At 44.0% G+C, this 16,352-nt stretch overlaps 1 protein-coding gene across 7 annotated transcripts in view; it reads left to right on the top strand.

Annotated features, from left to right (window-relative positions):
* Positions 1-16,352, top strand: part of BDP1 (BDP1 general transcription factor IIIB subunit) — a 79,249-nt gene that overhangs the window by 29,662 nt on the left and 33,235 nt on the right. For 6 of the 7 annotated variants that reach the window (XM_090038136.1, XM_090038135.1, XM_090038137.1 and 3 more), the window contains exons 11-23: positions 352-523; positions 862-1,003; positions 2,600-2,682; positions 3,733-3,892; positions 4,055-4,146; positions 5,021-5,183; positions 6,883-6,965; positions 7,767-8,004; positions 11,382-11,560; positions 12,839-13,046; positions 13,283-13,464; positions 14,090-14,297; positions 15,235-15,362. In XM_090038136.1, coding sequence (XP_089894262.1) covers positions 352-523; positions 862-1,003; positions 2,600-2,682; positions 3,733-3,892; positions 4,055-4,146; positions 5,021-5,183; positions 6,883-6,965; positions 7,767-8,004; positions 11,382-11,560; positions 12,839-13,046; positions 13,283-13,464; positions 14,090-14,297; positions 15,235-15,362 — 2,038 coding nt within the window. The remainder of the gene's footprint in view (positions 1-351; positions 524-861; positions 1,004-2,599; positions 2,683-3,732; positions 3,893-4,054; positions 4,147-5,020; positions 5,184-6,882; positions 6,966-7,766; positions 8,005-11,381; positions 11,561-12,838; positions 13,047-13,282; positions 13,465-14,089; positions 14,298-15,234; positions 15,363-16,352) is intronic. The other variant, XM_090038138.1, reaches the window with a different exon arrangement.

The following is a 16,352-nucleotide window of genomic DNA, read 5'->3' as shown; positions in this document are numbered from 1 at the left end:
TTTAAGATAATCTTCAAACTTTATGCCTTGTTAGACCCCTTGTTTAACTCTGCTTTCAAAAAAGAAGCTCTAGCAACTAGTCTGAAATTAGTTTCAGACTTTCAGCTAATACATAAGCTATTTTCTAAATGATTTTTGGGGTGCCTAGAAAGAGACCTCTAGTGGCTACGTTGTGTGAATGTGAAGGTATGTGTTCTGCACTTCCTGGATATGAAGTCAGTTTGAGGGGTCTGAAATTGAGCTTTTCAAATTGCTTTGAAAACTGTGGTATTTAAGTGGTGATAGTTTTTTTTCTTTTACTAGACAATTTCTGGAGATTTGTGTATTTTAAATATATTTATCTGTTAACAGAAAAAAATACATCTGGCACAAACAGTGATGATTCTACTGAATGCAGGGAGGAACTGGGTATTCATAATGAAGAAATGTTTTGTGAGACTCCTGTTCAAGTGGAGCAAGTCTTAGATTCCTCCTTACAACTGAATGATGAAAATGAGGAAGATAGTGATTTTGATTTACACAGGTAATTGGCACCATAGAGGCATATACAGAGCAAGGGTTTAACTTAAAAAAAATGTATTCAGTGGCCCAAATACATGGGGTATTCCTTCTCTTCTCTCTCCAGTACTTGAGTTCCTAGGAATGTAGGGTTGGAAGGAACCTCATGAAGTAATCTAGGCCAGTACCCTGCTCAGGGCAGGATCATCCCTTGTCAAGGTTTGCTCTTGGGTTCACTTGCTTTTAACTTTTATCTTCAGTGTATTCCCTTCCTTGAAGACCACTGCTCAAGTTACTCTGAATCAGGGGTGTCAAACTCATCTTACCCTGCATTATACTTTTCTCTTCATGCATTATTTTCAGCTTTCAAGATAGAAATAGTGTAACAGAAGCAGAACCTGTTGAACCAGAAATTACCAGTGAGTCTCAGGAATGGCAGCTTTCAAAATCTCAAGTTTTGGTTAACAGAAACCAAGGAAGTAATGCTCAAACCACTGAATCAAAGGTATCTTTGTTTTTTGAGTCTCTTTTTTGTGTTTCCAGAAATCTTCATACCAATAGTGATCAACAAGACCAAGTAATAAAGTTTTCACTTTACAAGTCACATAGCCTAGCTAGATGCAATTTGGTATGTAAAAGATGATAAACTGGGAAATAGTTACTGAAAGTTAAGTAAATTGACAGATGCTTTGATAAATGTTTTTCCTGTCTCCGTAGTGTTACTATGCTAAACAACTTCATTTCTGAACAAAATTACTTTTAAAAAGGCTGTGGTTAAAGTTTTAGATCTCCAAAATGAAACTGGCAAATCTCAACATTAAAGCTCTGTGTCCTGGAGCCTTCCTGCAACCATTTGTCACAAAGTGCTTGCAGGCTTGTTACCAATAGGATTCTTTTTGCCAGAGTCTCTCAAAGATTGACATGGCAACTCATCCAATTTGGTATCAAGTGAACTTTAATAGTAATCCCTAGGCACTGTTACAGGTTTCTTACCTGTAATATGACCTGATGTAATACAACATCCTTTAGACATTATGACCTTTGGGTGTGCCAGGCCTTGGGTCCTCTGCTGGGTATGTGGGATGTTTGCTTCTGGCTTCCCTGCTGTTTGTGTAGAAAAACCATGGCTGCCTCCGTCTCCCCAGAGTTATAGCACAGCATGCCTTTCCTTTGTTGATTACTTTTGTAACTTTTTCATCCCAAATTGTCCAGTTCTCAGGTTTCATACCTTATCTTTTTAGATAAGGTACTCCAATCCTACTAATTTTTTGGTTTTGTTTTGTTATAGGGAAACTGTTGTATCTGGTTCGCCCAGCATACCAGTCACAGCACTCACTTTTTCCACTGTCTTATAAGGCACTTTTTAAAATTTTATTGCTTAGTTCTGGGAAGGCCTAGTCTCTGGCTAAGAGCCTTAGCATAACTCAGCCCTGCTAGACCACTGAGGCTTAAAGTGAGTGGGGTGGAATAGGCCACTTGAAAAATACTTTAGCTCCTCCCCTCCCCATCCCCCACCTACCAAACCACAACTAACTAGATATTCAATTGACCTGAAAAAATGTGTTAAGTATGCTGCTTTTCAAAAAGAAATAATATAGAGAACAAGCCAGGACTCTTCTAAATTTCATAATCCAAATCACTTATGTCTGTATTAACGATGTGTTTATATTGTCTTTTAGGTGTACTGTAGTTAAATGAGTTTGGGGTTTTTTATGCTAAAGTTTTATAACAAACCAGTTAGTACAAGAAACAAAATCACCCTTAATAGTACTTATAGAATTAAAAAACGCATAAAAGGAAAATACATTTTTGGTTCAAAGTACTTTTTCCTTTTTGAACAAGGTAGTTTTTTTTCTATATAACACTGCAACTCTGCTTTGTTATCATCCTTGTTTTCTCTAATGATGGAATCATTACTTTAAGACTATACCATCATCATCAATAGCTTGAAAGCTGATTGTGGGAGTATATTTCCAAGTTTTCTTTGGACAAGATAACTGAAAAGACTTGCTTTAAGTTTCTCTTGGGCACCAACATCTATTATTTTATAGCAAGAGTTCCTGGAATTAAAAGTATAAAATTTCATTTTGTTCCTGTACAGAACAATGAAGTATTTGATTTATGTGAGCCAGGTGACAAGGAGAGTGCAGCAGGAAGAGGCCGTGATACAAAGTCCGAAACAATGTGAGTAAAATTGTTCTGCTTTGTACTGTTGTCTGCTGAGCTGCAGCCTTGGATGAAGCAGGGTTAAAGTTGGAGCAGTTTTAATTCATCTCTATCACTTCCAACTTGTACATATGTGAGTGTGTATTACAGTGTTAATAGCTGCCCCTCCCTTTCTTAGGGATGAATGCATATTTGTCCATGCCCTTGCAAACATGATCTATTTCTTTTGAAATTGGTTTTCCTTCTGTCCCTGTCTTCTCTCTCCCCACAAAACAAACGAACAAAAAACCCAATAGTTGACTTCTTCATTAGTGTCTAAAGAAGGATATACATTTCACCCATACTTCACATCAAAATTTTTGCAGCTATTTAATTTTTTATATTCCCCTTGAAGTCAGTGCTTCATGGAGTTCCAGCAACCAGCCAGTTTCTAAGACTTTATTGTTGAATAACCTGTACCTTAAGGCAGAGGTTGTCAACTAGGAGTACTTGGGAATGCCTGCACCACCACCTCTCAGGAGCAGGGCTGGGGTATAGTGAGGGTACTGGTGCCCCTCTGTGCACCACACAGGCGCTGCCTGGCTGCTTGGATGGGGCGGGAGGGAAGGAAACTTGCACGCAGTGGCAGGTGCTGCCATCCACCACCCCATGCTGCTGCCACTTTGTGTCTGGCCAGGTGCCACCCCCTGCACTCTGCATCTGGCTGCACACTACCTCCCCTCACCGCCCAGCTCTCACTCTGCATCCGGCTGCTGGAAGTACATTTATTAAAAAAAGGTTGAAAACCCCTGTCTTAAGGAATAAAGTGTACCCACGAAGAAATTATTTGGGAGATTTTTATGGTCATCTTTTATTGAACCGTGTCACCAAAAGTTAAAACATCCTTGCCTCATATATATTTCTTGGATCATTACAGCTAGACAGTACACCTAGATAAAGTAATGAGACTTGACTGGCATTGTGGTGCCTTATGGCCTGTGTGGATAATGCAGCTGTGATCAAAAGTGTTCTTCAGAAGTACGCATTTCTTTTGTGAAAATCATAAACAGTTATGTTTTGTATCTTAAGGGAATCTGAAAAAGCTGTTGCTGGGAAATCAGGAGTGAGAGGACGTTTGCAGAGACCTAAGCCCAACTTAGCAAGAGGATCTGGAAAGAGAGAAGGAGCAGCACAAGAAAAATCAGAGGTCAGGGCTCCCCCTCCAGAGCTTATGGAAGGAGCAGAAAAGGTGTGGAGCAGCAATATTCCCTTCAACTGCTAAATGTTTTGCATTGTGACCAGGGACCCCCACTGATCACCTGCACCAGATAGTTAGTTAATACAATACACACCATCTCTGAGCTATCCATCCCTTTCATAAAAAGGTTAATGCTTTGTATTGTAATTCCAGGATTCTGTGGATGATAGTGAAGGCAAGATGTTGGAAGTTGCCAGAGATGAAACTACAGGAAGAGAGAACAAAGACTCGGAGACTGAAGCTCAGTAAGTATCATATTCCCATTCTATTTGACTTCAGCTCTAAACCCCCTGCTGCTTTGTTCTTTAGTTGATCTATCCAATAGTTATCTGTTATAAAATACCTTTCAGAAGTTAATCTAGTGACACACAGCAGTTCCAAGTGCAGAGATAAGTATGAATCATTAAGACGGCCTCTGGGGTTCCCAGAAAATAAGAAAAGGCAGTGAAATTGTGCCCTCTTATCTTGAGATAAATGGAAAAGGCATTACTTCATGAAACAGCAGCCCTTTTCTTTCATTTGGAACATTATTTATTTTTAGAGATAATTGAGCCTGCTACAGATCGAAAAATCCAACAATGAGATGTTCAAGGAGTCTAACTGGATTAGGTTAAAGATTTTGTTCCTGTGCAAATAAATGTGTGGCTGGTAAAGTTCCGAAGGTCTTTGTTAAAGGTCCATCTTTAAGTAAAATTGTATAGATCGGGGTGCTCAACCTCTGGTCCACAGGCCAAATGTGGTCTGCAGACCCATTTCACCTGGACTGCAGGGCTCCCAGTAGGTCCAGAAATGTTGGTGGTAGGGAAGCTATGGCAGTTCTTAACACTGCCACCCTCTCCCCTACCAAATTCCCCAACACCACCCCCCACCCCTGGCCGGCTGGGAGTTGGGCTGGTGTTGATTCACACCCGTTCTCTTGTGTGGTCAGATTGGGTCCACCTGCCCCTGTGCAGCTGAATGGGGCCCACTGCACTCACCACTGGTCACTTTCCATCTGACCCGCCAGCCAAAAAGGTTGAGCGCTGTTGGTATACATCATTGAAGACTGTGTAGGCATAATGTTTTTATGAAGCAAATGTCAGCACATCTTGAATGCTTTACTCCTTTACTCTTGTGTAGAGAGACTGGGAAGGTTGTTACCAAAAGGACAGCAGTGAGAGGGCGTCAGCAGAGATTTAAACCTAACCTTGTAGGAGCTTCTGGAAAGACGAATGAGCCTCTTCGGGCAGAAAGAGAAGATAAAACTCTTCATTCAGAGATTGAGGGAAAAACAGAAGGAAAGGTATTTTTTTGAGTGTTAAATGGAAATAAATAACTTTTGTTTGGCAAAATGACTGACTTGCACTAACTTATGTGATTAATGCAAAAACAAAATAATGCGTTTTTAATTTTTTTGATTATGTTAGTCATGCATGTTAGTTTGACCAGCAGAGTGGACCAGCTCCGGACCAGCCAGAACCCGTGTACACAGCCTTGACCCTGGCCTGCCCCACGCCTGCTCCAGACTTATCTACCCATGGTGAGCAGCGGCAGCAGCCAGACAACCTGCTACTTGGCATGGGGAAAAAGTGGCCCCTGTCCCTTGCCACTGCTGAGCCCACCTTGCTTCAGCTGCCCAGAGCCTGCCCCTGGGCTACTTTGTGGCTGCCATCACTGTTGTCTCTGGACTGCCTAGTGGGGCTGTGATGTCAGTGCAGAGGAGCTGCAGGGCAGTCAGGGCGTGGGCTCAAGGTGGTTGCAGCAAGAACTGGGCAGCAGCGATGAGGAGTCACCTCTTTTTCTCTGTGCTGAGCAGCAGCTTCTGTCTGGTCGCTGCTGCTTCTCAGCGTGGGCAGGTGAGCTTAGAGCAGGTCACACGGGGAGGGTCAGGATTGGGGCTGTTTACACAGATTCCAGTTGGTCCACTCTGGCTGGGGTGAGTCCAGAGCGGGCACAGGGCAGGCTGGGGTTGGGGCTGGGTCTGTGCGCTGTTGGTGGTGGAGAGGAGCCACAGGGCATATGAGCGTTGGGATGTTGGGTGCTGACTACTTAACTGTTTGATTAATATTGTGACTAATTGCAACTTTTTTTATCTTGAGACTAATTGTGATTTAATTTTTAATAGTTTGTTAGCCTTTGAACATGGCCAGAAATCAGTAGTCCTCTTAACAGTTTTTTAAAATTTTTTTCATTGTTAATCATTACTAATAATGTGGCATTGTCTAGAGCAGGGGCAGGCAAAATCTGGCCCATGAGCTGGTTTGGTGCTGTGGTGGACTCCATTTCCCAGCAGCCTCTGCCTGCACTGCTGTGGCCAGTTTCCATGGAGACCCCAGCAGCAGGGCTGTGAAAAAACGAGGTCAGGGTTTCCATAGAGTGGTTTCAGCAGCACTGGCAAGGCAGGTGGCTTGGCAGGGAGCTGTGCCAGGGCTGGGGCCAGCATCTTGTAGTGGTGGTAGTGTGGTCCGGAGCTGTGGCAGAGCCACGATATGCTGCCTGCAATACTCTGCGCATGGGCATAGAGGCAGCGGATTGCAGTTCTGCCCTGGATCCAGACCATGCCATCAGCACCACAAGATCCCAGCTCCTGCTCTGGGCCCCAGAGCAGCTCCCTGCCCAGCTGTGCACTCTGCTGGTGCTGTTGGTGCCAGTCTCCATGGAAGCTGGCCATAGTGATGCAGGCAGGGGCTGCTGGGAAATGGAGTCTGGCCACTGTCTGGATCCACCATTTTGCCCACCTCTGGTTTAAAGGTTTTGATCAGGTTGGGACATCACTTTTGTTGGATGTTTGTTAGATGATGGATCCGAAGAGCTTTCCATCCTGTTAGTCATGAGACTGCTGTATTCTGAAAGTTAGTAGGATCAGCTATCTTCTATGGCTGAAATGAAATTGTTACTAAGATCTTGTCCATAAATTTGAGCACCAGCTCTGATGCAAATTACTTTTAATTATTTCTGACATATATGACAAGAATTAACCTTAACTTTCTATTCTTCTTCAGAATAGTAACCAAGGTAACAAATCTGATGTTCCCAGAGTGGAAGCAACAAAAAAAGATGGTAGAGTCTCAGGGACTGAATCTCAGTAAGTATGTAGAGAACAGGGAGATGTTCTTGCTGTTTTCAACTCTTTCAAGTTTTTCTGTTTCCTAATAGTGTTTTCTAGAGTACTGAATATAAAGGCTTTTTCTTTTTACATGTCTTTGAGGCAGTCTTTTCCCCCCTTCTTTCTAAGCCTTGTAATGAGTGGAGTAGGAGTCTAAGTTGGTTAAAACACACATTTTGGACAGTTGACAAGGAGCACAGGTATAGCAGTTGGTTAAAAGGAATGTCAAATTTTATGAACTCTAAATCCTGAACTGAAAACATACTATTGTTAGGTTTCTTAATCCACATACTTCAAGATGTGGCTTCCTGTCTGTGAGCAAGTTTTTCTGATCATCATCTTTGATGTTTCTTGCAATTTTCAACAGAGATGCTGGCTGTAATGTAGACCTGTAAGAAGGTGTGGTGGGTGTGAAGGAGATTTGTCAAGTAGAAAAATGAGAGGAATGAATAGGACCCTATAAAGGATATGGGAACTCAAAGGTGTGGGAAGTAATTTTGTCAGTGATGAATACTCAAACACCTGACTAAAGGAGTGAAATAAATTTGAGGGCCTGATGGTATTTGAGAGAGTGTATAGCTTTTCAGATTGGGGCTGGATCAACTTTTGTTATATGATGTGCTTGGAGTAAGAGCATAAAAAGCCCTTGGCTGTAAAGCTGTAGCCCTTCCTTGTGCTTCTGACTGTCTTATGGTGGCAGAATACAGTACAGTGTGAATCTCTGCATTTTCAAAAATTGTTTCAACATCTGAGATGCATTCAAAATTGTATGCTTTTTAGGTCTGAAGAAACTGCTCAGTCACAAGAAGATGGCAAACAGAGTGTACTCAAACCAGCACCACTAACAAGAAGTCGAATGCAGAGGCCAAAACCAAATGTAGAGAGGGCAGCTGTGAGACAGGGAACACTGATACTGCAGACAGATCTTGGAAAGGCAAAAACTGATTGTGGTGAAGCAGTGGAGAAAGATTTGATACATTGTGAAGACAAAACAGGCGGTTCACTTCTCACTGCATCTGTAAGTTTTTTATTTCTGAGCAGTTGAAGGTTTTTGTAGCTGTTCTGGCACATTTTGTGTTTCTATGTGGCGGCCCAGACTAGAGATATTTTACAGTAATAGTGGGCAAAGTGCAGTCCATGAAACTGTTTAGTATAGGCTGAAAATACTGTCAAGCTGAATTTTGAATCTTAATAGAACAGGAGTGGGCAAAATACGGCCCCAGCCCACGGCAGGTCCCTCAGTCCCACCTAGCTCAGGCGCAGTCCAGCTGTGGCAAATCCTGCCGCCCCCTGGGCAGGCAGTGGGGCTGGGGCAGCTCCACAGCTAGACTCCCTTTCTAGGCAGCCCACGTGGTGGCGGCTCCTTCCGGTTGCTGCCGCTGCTAGCTCCAGCCCCATGGTACTGCTGGGGACCTGTGCTGCACAGCCCTGAGCTCATGCACCCCATAGTTGCTCAGATCCTGTCTTCCCAGGCTCAGCAGCAGTGGTGTGAGACAGAAGCTGTTGCTCGGTGTTTGTGGGGGGAAGCGGCTTCTCCACCTCACCACTGCCAGACTGTTCCTACTGCCCATAGCTCAGGCTGCCCAGCAGGGCAGTGGTGGCAGTGCAGGGCAGCCTGGGCAGTGTGGTGTGGGCTTTGGGCAGCTGCAGCAGGAATGGTCCAGCAGTGGTGAGGGGGAGGGCTGCTTTCCCCTGTGCTGTGCAACAGCTTCTGTCCTGTGCTGCCATGGCCAAGCCCAGAGCAGGTGCAGGGCGTACCAGGTCAGGGCTGTGTCCAGGTTCTAGCTGATCCACTCCTGCTTGGGTGAGTCTAGAGGTAGGTGTGGGGCAGGCTGGGGCTGTGCGCTGCTGGTGGTGGAAGGGAGGTGCCACAGGGCACATGGGCTTTGGGCTGTTATGGGGTAGGGGCAAGTACTGGCCAGCTTATGGGGGGCATGTGCTCAGGGGCTCTCATGCACATCCCACCATACCCACAAACCCTCCCCCGCAAACCTCACTCCCCCCTCCCTGCCCCCCCATGCACCTCTGGCTGGAGCCCTACTCGCTGCTATGCACACACACACCCCACTCACACACATCTCCACACATCCCCACAAATGCAGCCCTCCACACACCTACTCATCCATACTCCCCCCTGCCTGCCACCCCCCCCCCCACAATATACAAGAGTAAGGCCTCATTTTCAGTATTATGCAATCACACAAACATGCACAAATCAGGACAAAAATATTTTTAAAAATAAAATTAAAATATGTTATTGTCAGTGTTTGATTTTTAGTATATGATTTTTTTTTTCTGGTTCCAAGATGGCAAACCTCCTTCCAGAAAGGAGTACTTCTGGGGACAAAGGGAGGGACTTCTTGTGGCAAAGGTCAGGGCTTGGATGGGAGGTAGAACTTCTGGTCCCAGGATACTGACCAGGGGCAGGGCACCTGTCAAGAAGGGAACTACCCTTGCGGCTCTCAACAGCTTGCCAGAACTCATTAAGCAGCCCTACATCTGAAATAATTGCCTACTCCTGTAGTAGAACTTGGAGAGGCTGTGTTTTTACAGGAGACGCGTATAACATCCCAAGAGTGCAGAGCAGGGCTGCCCAACTTTCAGGAAGCTGAGAGCCACAGCTCTGAATAAACTGCATGTGTAGCTTGGAGTCGGAGGCCTGGACTCACTACTGCCACATGGCCACTTAACACTCCCTTTCCCTTTCCTCCCCTCTCCTCCCGCCTTCTAGTTTTATAGGCACCACCTCCTGTCCAGCTCACCCCTCCCCTCCTTCCCCCATCACCAACCTCCCATCCTGTTATACCCACAGCACCTTGCCTTCCCCTCCATGCGCACACCCACCAGTGGTAAAGGTAACCTCACTCCTGCCTTGTGCATAGTGAAAGTAGCCCTGGCCTCTTCCTGCTGTGCTGCTCCCCAGGGGCAGGGAGCAGAAACTAGATGAGGCAGAAGAGCCTGAAGAACCCAGCTGGTGTGGCAGGAGCAATGGTTGGGGGAAGGGAGTGGAAGTGATGGCAAGAGCTATGGTAGGAAAAGGGATCAGTGGCAACCATGCTGGGAGCCCATGGTTTGCATGCTAATACTTTGCGTGCTGCCATTTGGACAGCCATGGTCTAGAGCAGTGGTCCCCAACCAATTGATCGTGATTGGCTGATCATGGAGCCTCAGAGTTGATTGGAGAAGGGGTGGGACTGAGCATGTGCATGCTGCCTGCTTCCCTCCCCCCCCCCCCCCAGCAGATCAGTTTGTGGGGAAGGGAAGGGGCAGGGGCCAGATTGAGGCCCCTGCAGTAAGGGAGGGAGTGGGGCTGGGGTTGGGGCAAGCTCTGCACAACTAGGCTGTGGGACAGCTGTGAGTGGCTTGTCTGCTGGGGGGGCGGGGGGAGGCATGCACCGCAGGAGGGCATGATTGGTGTGTGCTTCTGGATCTGTGTGGATCAGGCCACACCACTGCTGCCGAGCCCTAGTGACGACCTGCTGAACACCCCTGCTGGGAAGAGCCTGGCACAGCCAGTGGCAACCCACCCTGCTCCTCACAGATCCAGGGGCACATGCCTCCTATGCCTTCCCAGGGTGCCTTTTGTCCTCCTCCCCCACAATGCTCCTTGGACGAATTGCTTGGAGCTCTGTCCTGTGCTCCAGCTGTGCAGGGGCTGCCGCAGGCTGTAGGAGGCGGGCTGGGGCTGGGGCAGGGGCCGGGCCGGGTGGTGGGACAAGTGGGGTGGGGTACATGTGCCCCCCAAGCCTCTGCTTGTCCCACCACCTGGCCCAGTGGGGGCCCCACTCCCCCCAGCCCCTTCTCCTGCCTCTGCCCCACTCCGTCCCTCACTGCTGGGTCTCAATCTGCCCTGCCTCCCCCTTTCCCCCACAGACTTACCTGCTGGGGTGTGTGCTCCCAAATAATTTTTTGTTACCCTGCCTCAATCTGCACCCCCCTACCCTTCCACTGACTGACCTGCTTGGCAGCAAGGGAGGGGGTGGGGCGGGGGTGGAGCAGAGTAGATCTTGGGTTGCATTTTAATTAAAAAAAAAAAAAAAGATCTACTTATAAAGGTTGGAGACCAGTGTTTTAGCATGCTGGGAATTGCATTCCTTACCTTTTACTGTGATGTCAGCTGTAAGAGGCAGGGAAATGCAGAATCCAAACTTTTTCTTAGCAGAAGTAAAGGTCAGTATTTCTAAATATATAAACTTGAAATTTTATATAAATATTAATAATTTGAACTTTTATGTTAAAAGATCTGCAGGTGCTAATTCTGTCTAGGAGCTCAGAAGAAATAACTTACAAAGAAAGAAAATATTATTTTGTGAAAATTAATTTTCAGTACATTTCATCTTATAGAAAAGTGCATGGGCAAGTCTCATTAACAAGTGAGATTTATATTTTTTTTAGGATGCCATCCAGGCACACTTGGAAGTATTAGAGAAGGAAGCTGCTGCAAATCCTGAGAAGTTGGCTTCCACACACGAAAACCCGCATTCCCTGAAAGAGTCCTTAGAATCTGGGAGCTGTGAACAAGTAAAAAGAATTCCTGGAGGTGATTTGAAAAATGGTTCCGATTCTGATACAGGGTAAGTTTTTGTATAGAGTGTAGGGCAAACTCAAAAAAACGGCTGTCTTGCCATATTTACCTGAATCTAAGACAACTTTGAATTTAAGATGACCCTCAATAATCAGATCCTACACATGGAAAATGTTAGTGGTGGGAGGCAGGTGGAAGGGGAGCAAGTGGGTAGGAGGCAAGCAGCCTGAGCCCTGGTTCTTGCACCATCCCCGCTGTTGCCTCTTCCACCCATACTGTCTGCACCCCCATCACTTCTACTTTCCTACCTGCCCTCTGTAGCCTGTGCCTTCCCCTGCAGCCTCTGCTCCCCCTTCCCCTCACCACTTACCATTTCTGGTGGCTTTGGCCACATTTCAGTCCCAAGCTAGCCATTCAACAGTGGTTGCAGTGGCAGGGGACAGAGGGCCCCCTGTCATGGTCAGAATTGCAGCTGCAGCAGGTGCCTGCTCCCTGCCTCCTGCCTTGTATGGGGGCAGGAGGCTTTCTTTTTTTTTTTTCTTTCTCCACGTTGAATGGAGTGGGGGGCGTATCTTATCTTGGATTTGTGTAAATACTGTAATATACTATTAATCTTCAGTTTTTAGCACATAAATCTGTTGTTTCTAAAACAAATATAAAATAGATTTTTAACCAAGAGGATAGATATTAGACCATTTTAATACTGGACTCCTAAGCGGAGTGGGAAAAGAATTGGAAAGCCAAGATGACTAAGACTAATTTAAAGTATCAGTTTTCAAGTAAGAATTTTTATGAGATGCCCAAAATCTGCCTAATATCCATTTCATAGCAGTTTTTAGCTACACATACTGAGGTATTGTTTTGACCCTCTAAATATGTTTTTAGACTTTCTGGTAAGGCTTTACATTTGAGAATTGTTTTTTAGTTCCATTGTACAATGCTATAGGACAGGGTGAATCAAACTTCTTTTATGAGTTGTGTATTTTGGGAGGGGGAGGAAGTAGGCCACAATTATCCTAAAGCTGCCCTTGCTTTTTACCAGTGCATCTGTTTCCCTGCACTTTTACTTTGTAATCCAGCCAATGCTGGTTTAAAGCTCTTTCTGATCTGTGACGTGCTAGCTTTTCTGATCCTTACTCATCTCTAGCAATAACTCAAGTAATTGAAAGCCAGGGATTGTGTGTTTAGGTTACTATACTGATGGGGCAGCATATGTGCTCTTCTGTAAAATAGCTAATTTTAACACAAAATTGGGTGCCGTCATATGTGGCTCTACAGTACTATGGTGCTGCATGTATTACAGTTCATGTTTTCTTTGATCAAACAGAGATTCAGGTTCTCAAAAACAAGAAAGAAAAGATAAGCCAGCACAGCTATTAAGGGGTCAATTTCGAAAGCCAAAGCCTAATTTAGGAAGGTCAGCTGGAAAAAGGAAAGTGTCAGGAGCAGATAAAGATGTATCTGATGACAACAGTGATAAAGAAGAAAAAAGTTTGCAGTCTGACTGTGAATGCAGCTTGCTTCCTGACCTAGATGTAAGTCTCTTTGTAATTAGAGTTGGGCCTTCAGATGTGTGGAACCAAGCACAGCATTGCTTGGGATCTTCAGTTTTTTATTAGGATTTGGTGCGGGTGGGTATGGGTAGGAAGCTTATAAGCAATATTTAATAATAATTGTAATGGATTCACAAGGTGTCCCTTTTAGACTGATCCTTTCTTTTGCACAGTGTATTTTGGCTCTGATGTTTGCTGCCTTATTACATGTCTTCTAGAAAACAGCAAAATGTGATGTCCTGCCTTTAGGAGAGAAAGACCTTGCTGACTCTCGGGAGGTATCTGTAATACCATTAGTTCATCATTCCCCAAAGAAGCTGTCAGGATCTGAGAGTGATGAACCCAGCAGATCTTCTCCACCTGCAGATAACGAGGAAATTGCTGCACCTGTTGCTGTAGGGTACGGTTGTGGATACTTTTATTTCTCAAAAATAGGGAGGGAGTTTTTAAAGGCAATTGTTTTGTCTTTTAAATTGCTTAAGAAAATCAGGTGATAATACTTTTTTAGTTGTAGAATTTTTTTTTTTTATGTAGCAGATATAGAAATGCTCTAACTCACTTTATTTCTGTCCTAAGCTTCAAATTAGTGTATGTTAACTTCTGGGTGTCAAAGGTTCTATTTTGATAAGTGATACCTACTTCAATATTTTCATGACAATTGGGTGCATTTAAACTACAGCATAAACTCAATTTACTCTTCTATCTGAAGGCACCCAGTGAATATCACAATTTTTTTTTTGTAACAGTAAGTGAGCAAACAATAAGGATAATGCAGCCGACTTCTGTAATGGAAGCAGTCAGTACTGAGATTTCTATAATGCTCTGCTCTTGTAAGTTCTTGTTGAAAAGAAAAGGAACTGCCACTGTTTTCAAGCATGTTAATGAGGTTTTTGTGTTCATGCCTGTCTTTCTTCCAGAAACACAGCCACATCTTATGAAATCTAGATCAGTGGATTTGTAGGTCCTTATATTAAGTCTCTGTAGTATTTAGCTGTTCCAGTGTGTGCATCTTCTCTTCCTCTCAGGCTTTACAATAAAAATATCCCTCAAGAACAAAGTAAACGAAGCTCTCTTCAACCAGCCCAGCTAGTGAGAGGCAGATTCCAGAGGCCCAGGCCAAATATAGGAAGAGGAGTTGGGAGGAAAGAAACACGACCAATGGAAAAAAATGAATCTGAAGTTGAGCAATCAATACAGCATAAACATGAATCTTCCAGTAGCTCATTGACCACAGTAAGTTTGAGAGAAGTAAATAATTTCAGTAAAATGCCTTGCATTTGTTTAGCTTCTCCAAAACAAGTATATGCATCAGTTAAGTACCAAATAAATTAGTGTTTGGATGATGTAATATATGGTAGAATCCTAAGCATGTTGAGCTATTGCACACGATACCGCAACAGGGTCTTTGCTGTGGTTCAACTAATAAGTAAAGGTTTGCAGAAAACCACATGCATCCGACTTCTCAGTTGGGTTACAACATGGAGGGGAAGATTATGCACATCCAGGTAATGCTGCTGAAACTTGTATCAGTATTAAAAAAATTAACATAATCCTTTCTGGTTTTAAATAAACCCCTTTCTGAAGAAACTGAGGAAGACTGGCCAGAAACGGCATCAAAGAGTGTAGAAGAATCCTAGTCTCATCCAAAGCTATTTTTATTTTGGAAGCTTTTGTTTTGTGCTACACTGCTACTGACACATGCTGGCTGGATTTACTGTGTGATTTTGCACAAGTAATTTTGGTGCCTCTGCCCTTCATTTTGAGTATTTGTAAAATGGAGTATAATTAGCTATCCCCTGTGTTTTCCCAAAACATAATTCATCTAGCTTTTAGTTTATATTAAAAACCTCTGAAAGGTGCTACATATGAATACAACCAGTATATCTGAAACGTTGGTATCTGGATGTGTAACCACCCTGGATCTAAGAGAATTAAGTACCTAACTATAGATATTCAGTTTCTTGGAGTTACTTGCTCAGGTGCACAGTATTTCTTTGTCTTCCAAAAAAGAACTAAGAAATTTCTGTAAAAATCTGATATATCTAGGGGGTTTGCCACTGAAGAAAAAATACAAGCTTTAAAAAAGGATCACGTAGGAATTTTTTGGTACTTGCTAACAGAAAAATGTTTCCTTTCTTTATGACAACTATTGATATGTTTTCTGCCCAAGGTAAAGGGTGAAAATGAAGTCATACCTTCTGAACTTTCAGAAAAATTGTTGGATTGTGAAAAACAGACAGAACAAGAAGAATCTCAAGTGCCCAGTATTTTACAAAATGTGTCAGATGAACAAAGCAGGTGAGCCAAGTTTTTGTGGCAAAAGTTTTGAGGGGAAAAAAATGTATGTATGTAAGTAACAGATTTGTTACTTTTATACCAGGTGTTTCATGGGGGGGGGAAGTAACAAATCTGTATACAGGGGTTATTACTTTTCTTCCCACTGGAAAACAATATGAAGAAATGTTTTCATTATGCAGATTTCTCTAGGTGAGCCAAGTTAATGGTTACTGTTTCTCTACTGCCATCTTGAATGGGTTTTGCCATCAGGTGGCAGGGTTTTCCCAAGCATATACTGTACTCACCTGAATCCAAGAAGACCTCAAATTCAAGACAACACCCTAATAGTTAGATTCTGTATGTGGAAATATTTCTAAATTTGTTATAGTTTTCTGTGTGTAGAATTTAATTGTTGAAGGGTGGCCTTAAATTTGCCTCTCTCACCACTACAGCAGGGAAAAGCAGTGACAGGAGGCCAGGAAGTGGGGGGGAGAAGGAGGGGACAGATAGCAGGGGTTAAGCCACTTGACTCCCCCTGCCATCTGTGCTCCTGGCACTGCCTCCCTCTCCTCCCCTCCCCCCAGTCTACCCTCTGGCATTTCCCCACTGCAGTACCTACACACTGTGGCACCTCTCCCCCTGCCCTGCTGCCCTTAAACTCTTGGGGCTCTCCTGCTCTTAAGAGCAAATGTAAGGAATGCCCTTATGCCCTTTAAACCCCAGAAAATATTAATGCAGACCTGTTGTTTTTTTTTTTTCACAAATACAGGGGTAGAAGCATCTCCAGACCCAATGCCAAGATTGAAGTACTTTAGTTCAAGAAACTGGGAATCTCCAAAGCCAGCTCTTTTCACCCTTTTCCCCTGATTACTATTTAACATTCAAATGACATTAACTGGAGTGGGCGTAGGTGGGAGAGACTGCCGAGAAATAGTAGAAAAACTTGGTACAAGACTCTGCTTGTTTGTTAAAGAGGTTCTTCAAGTGTTAGAAACTTTAATTAAGAACAGG

Source organism: Crocodylus siamensis, chromosome 3 (genome assembly GCF_052110815.1).
Source record: "Crocodylus siamensis isolate JL-2025a chromosome 3, ASM5211081v1, whole genome shotgun sequence".
NCBI classification, from domain to species: Eukaryota; Metazoa; Chordata; order Crocodylia; family Crocodylidae; genus Crocodylus; species Crocodylus siamensis.
This window is presented reverse-complemented; position numbering and strand designations above follow the sequence as displayed.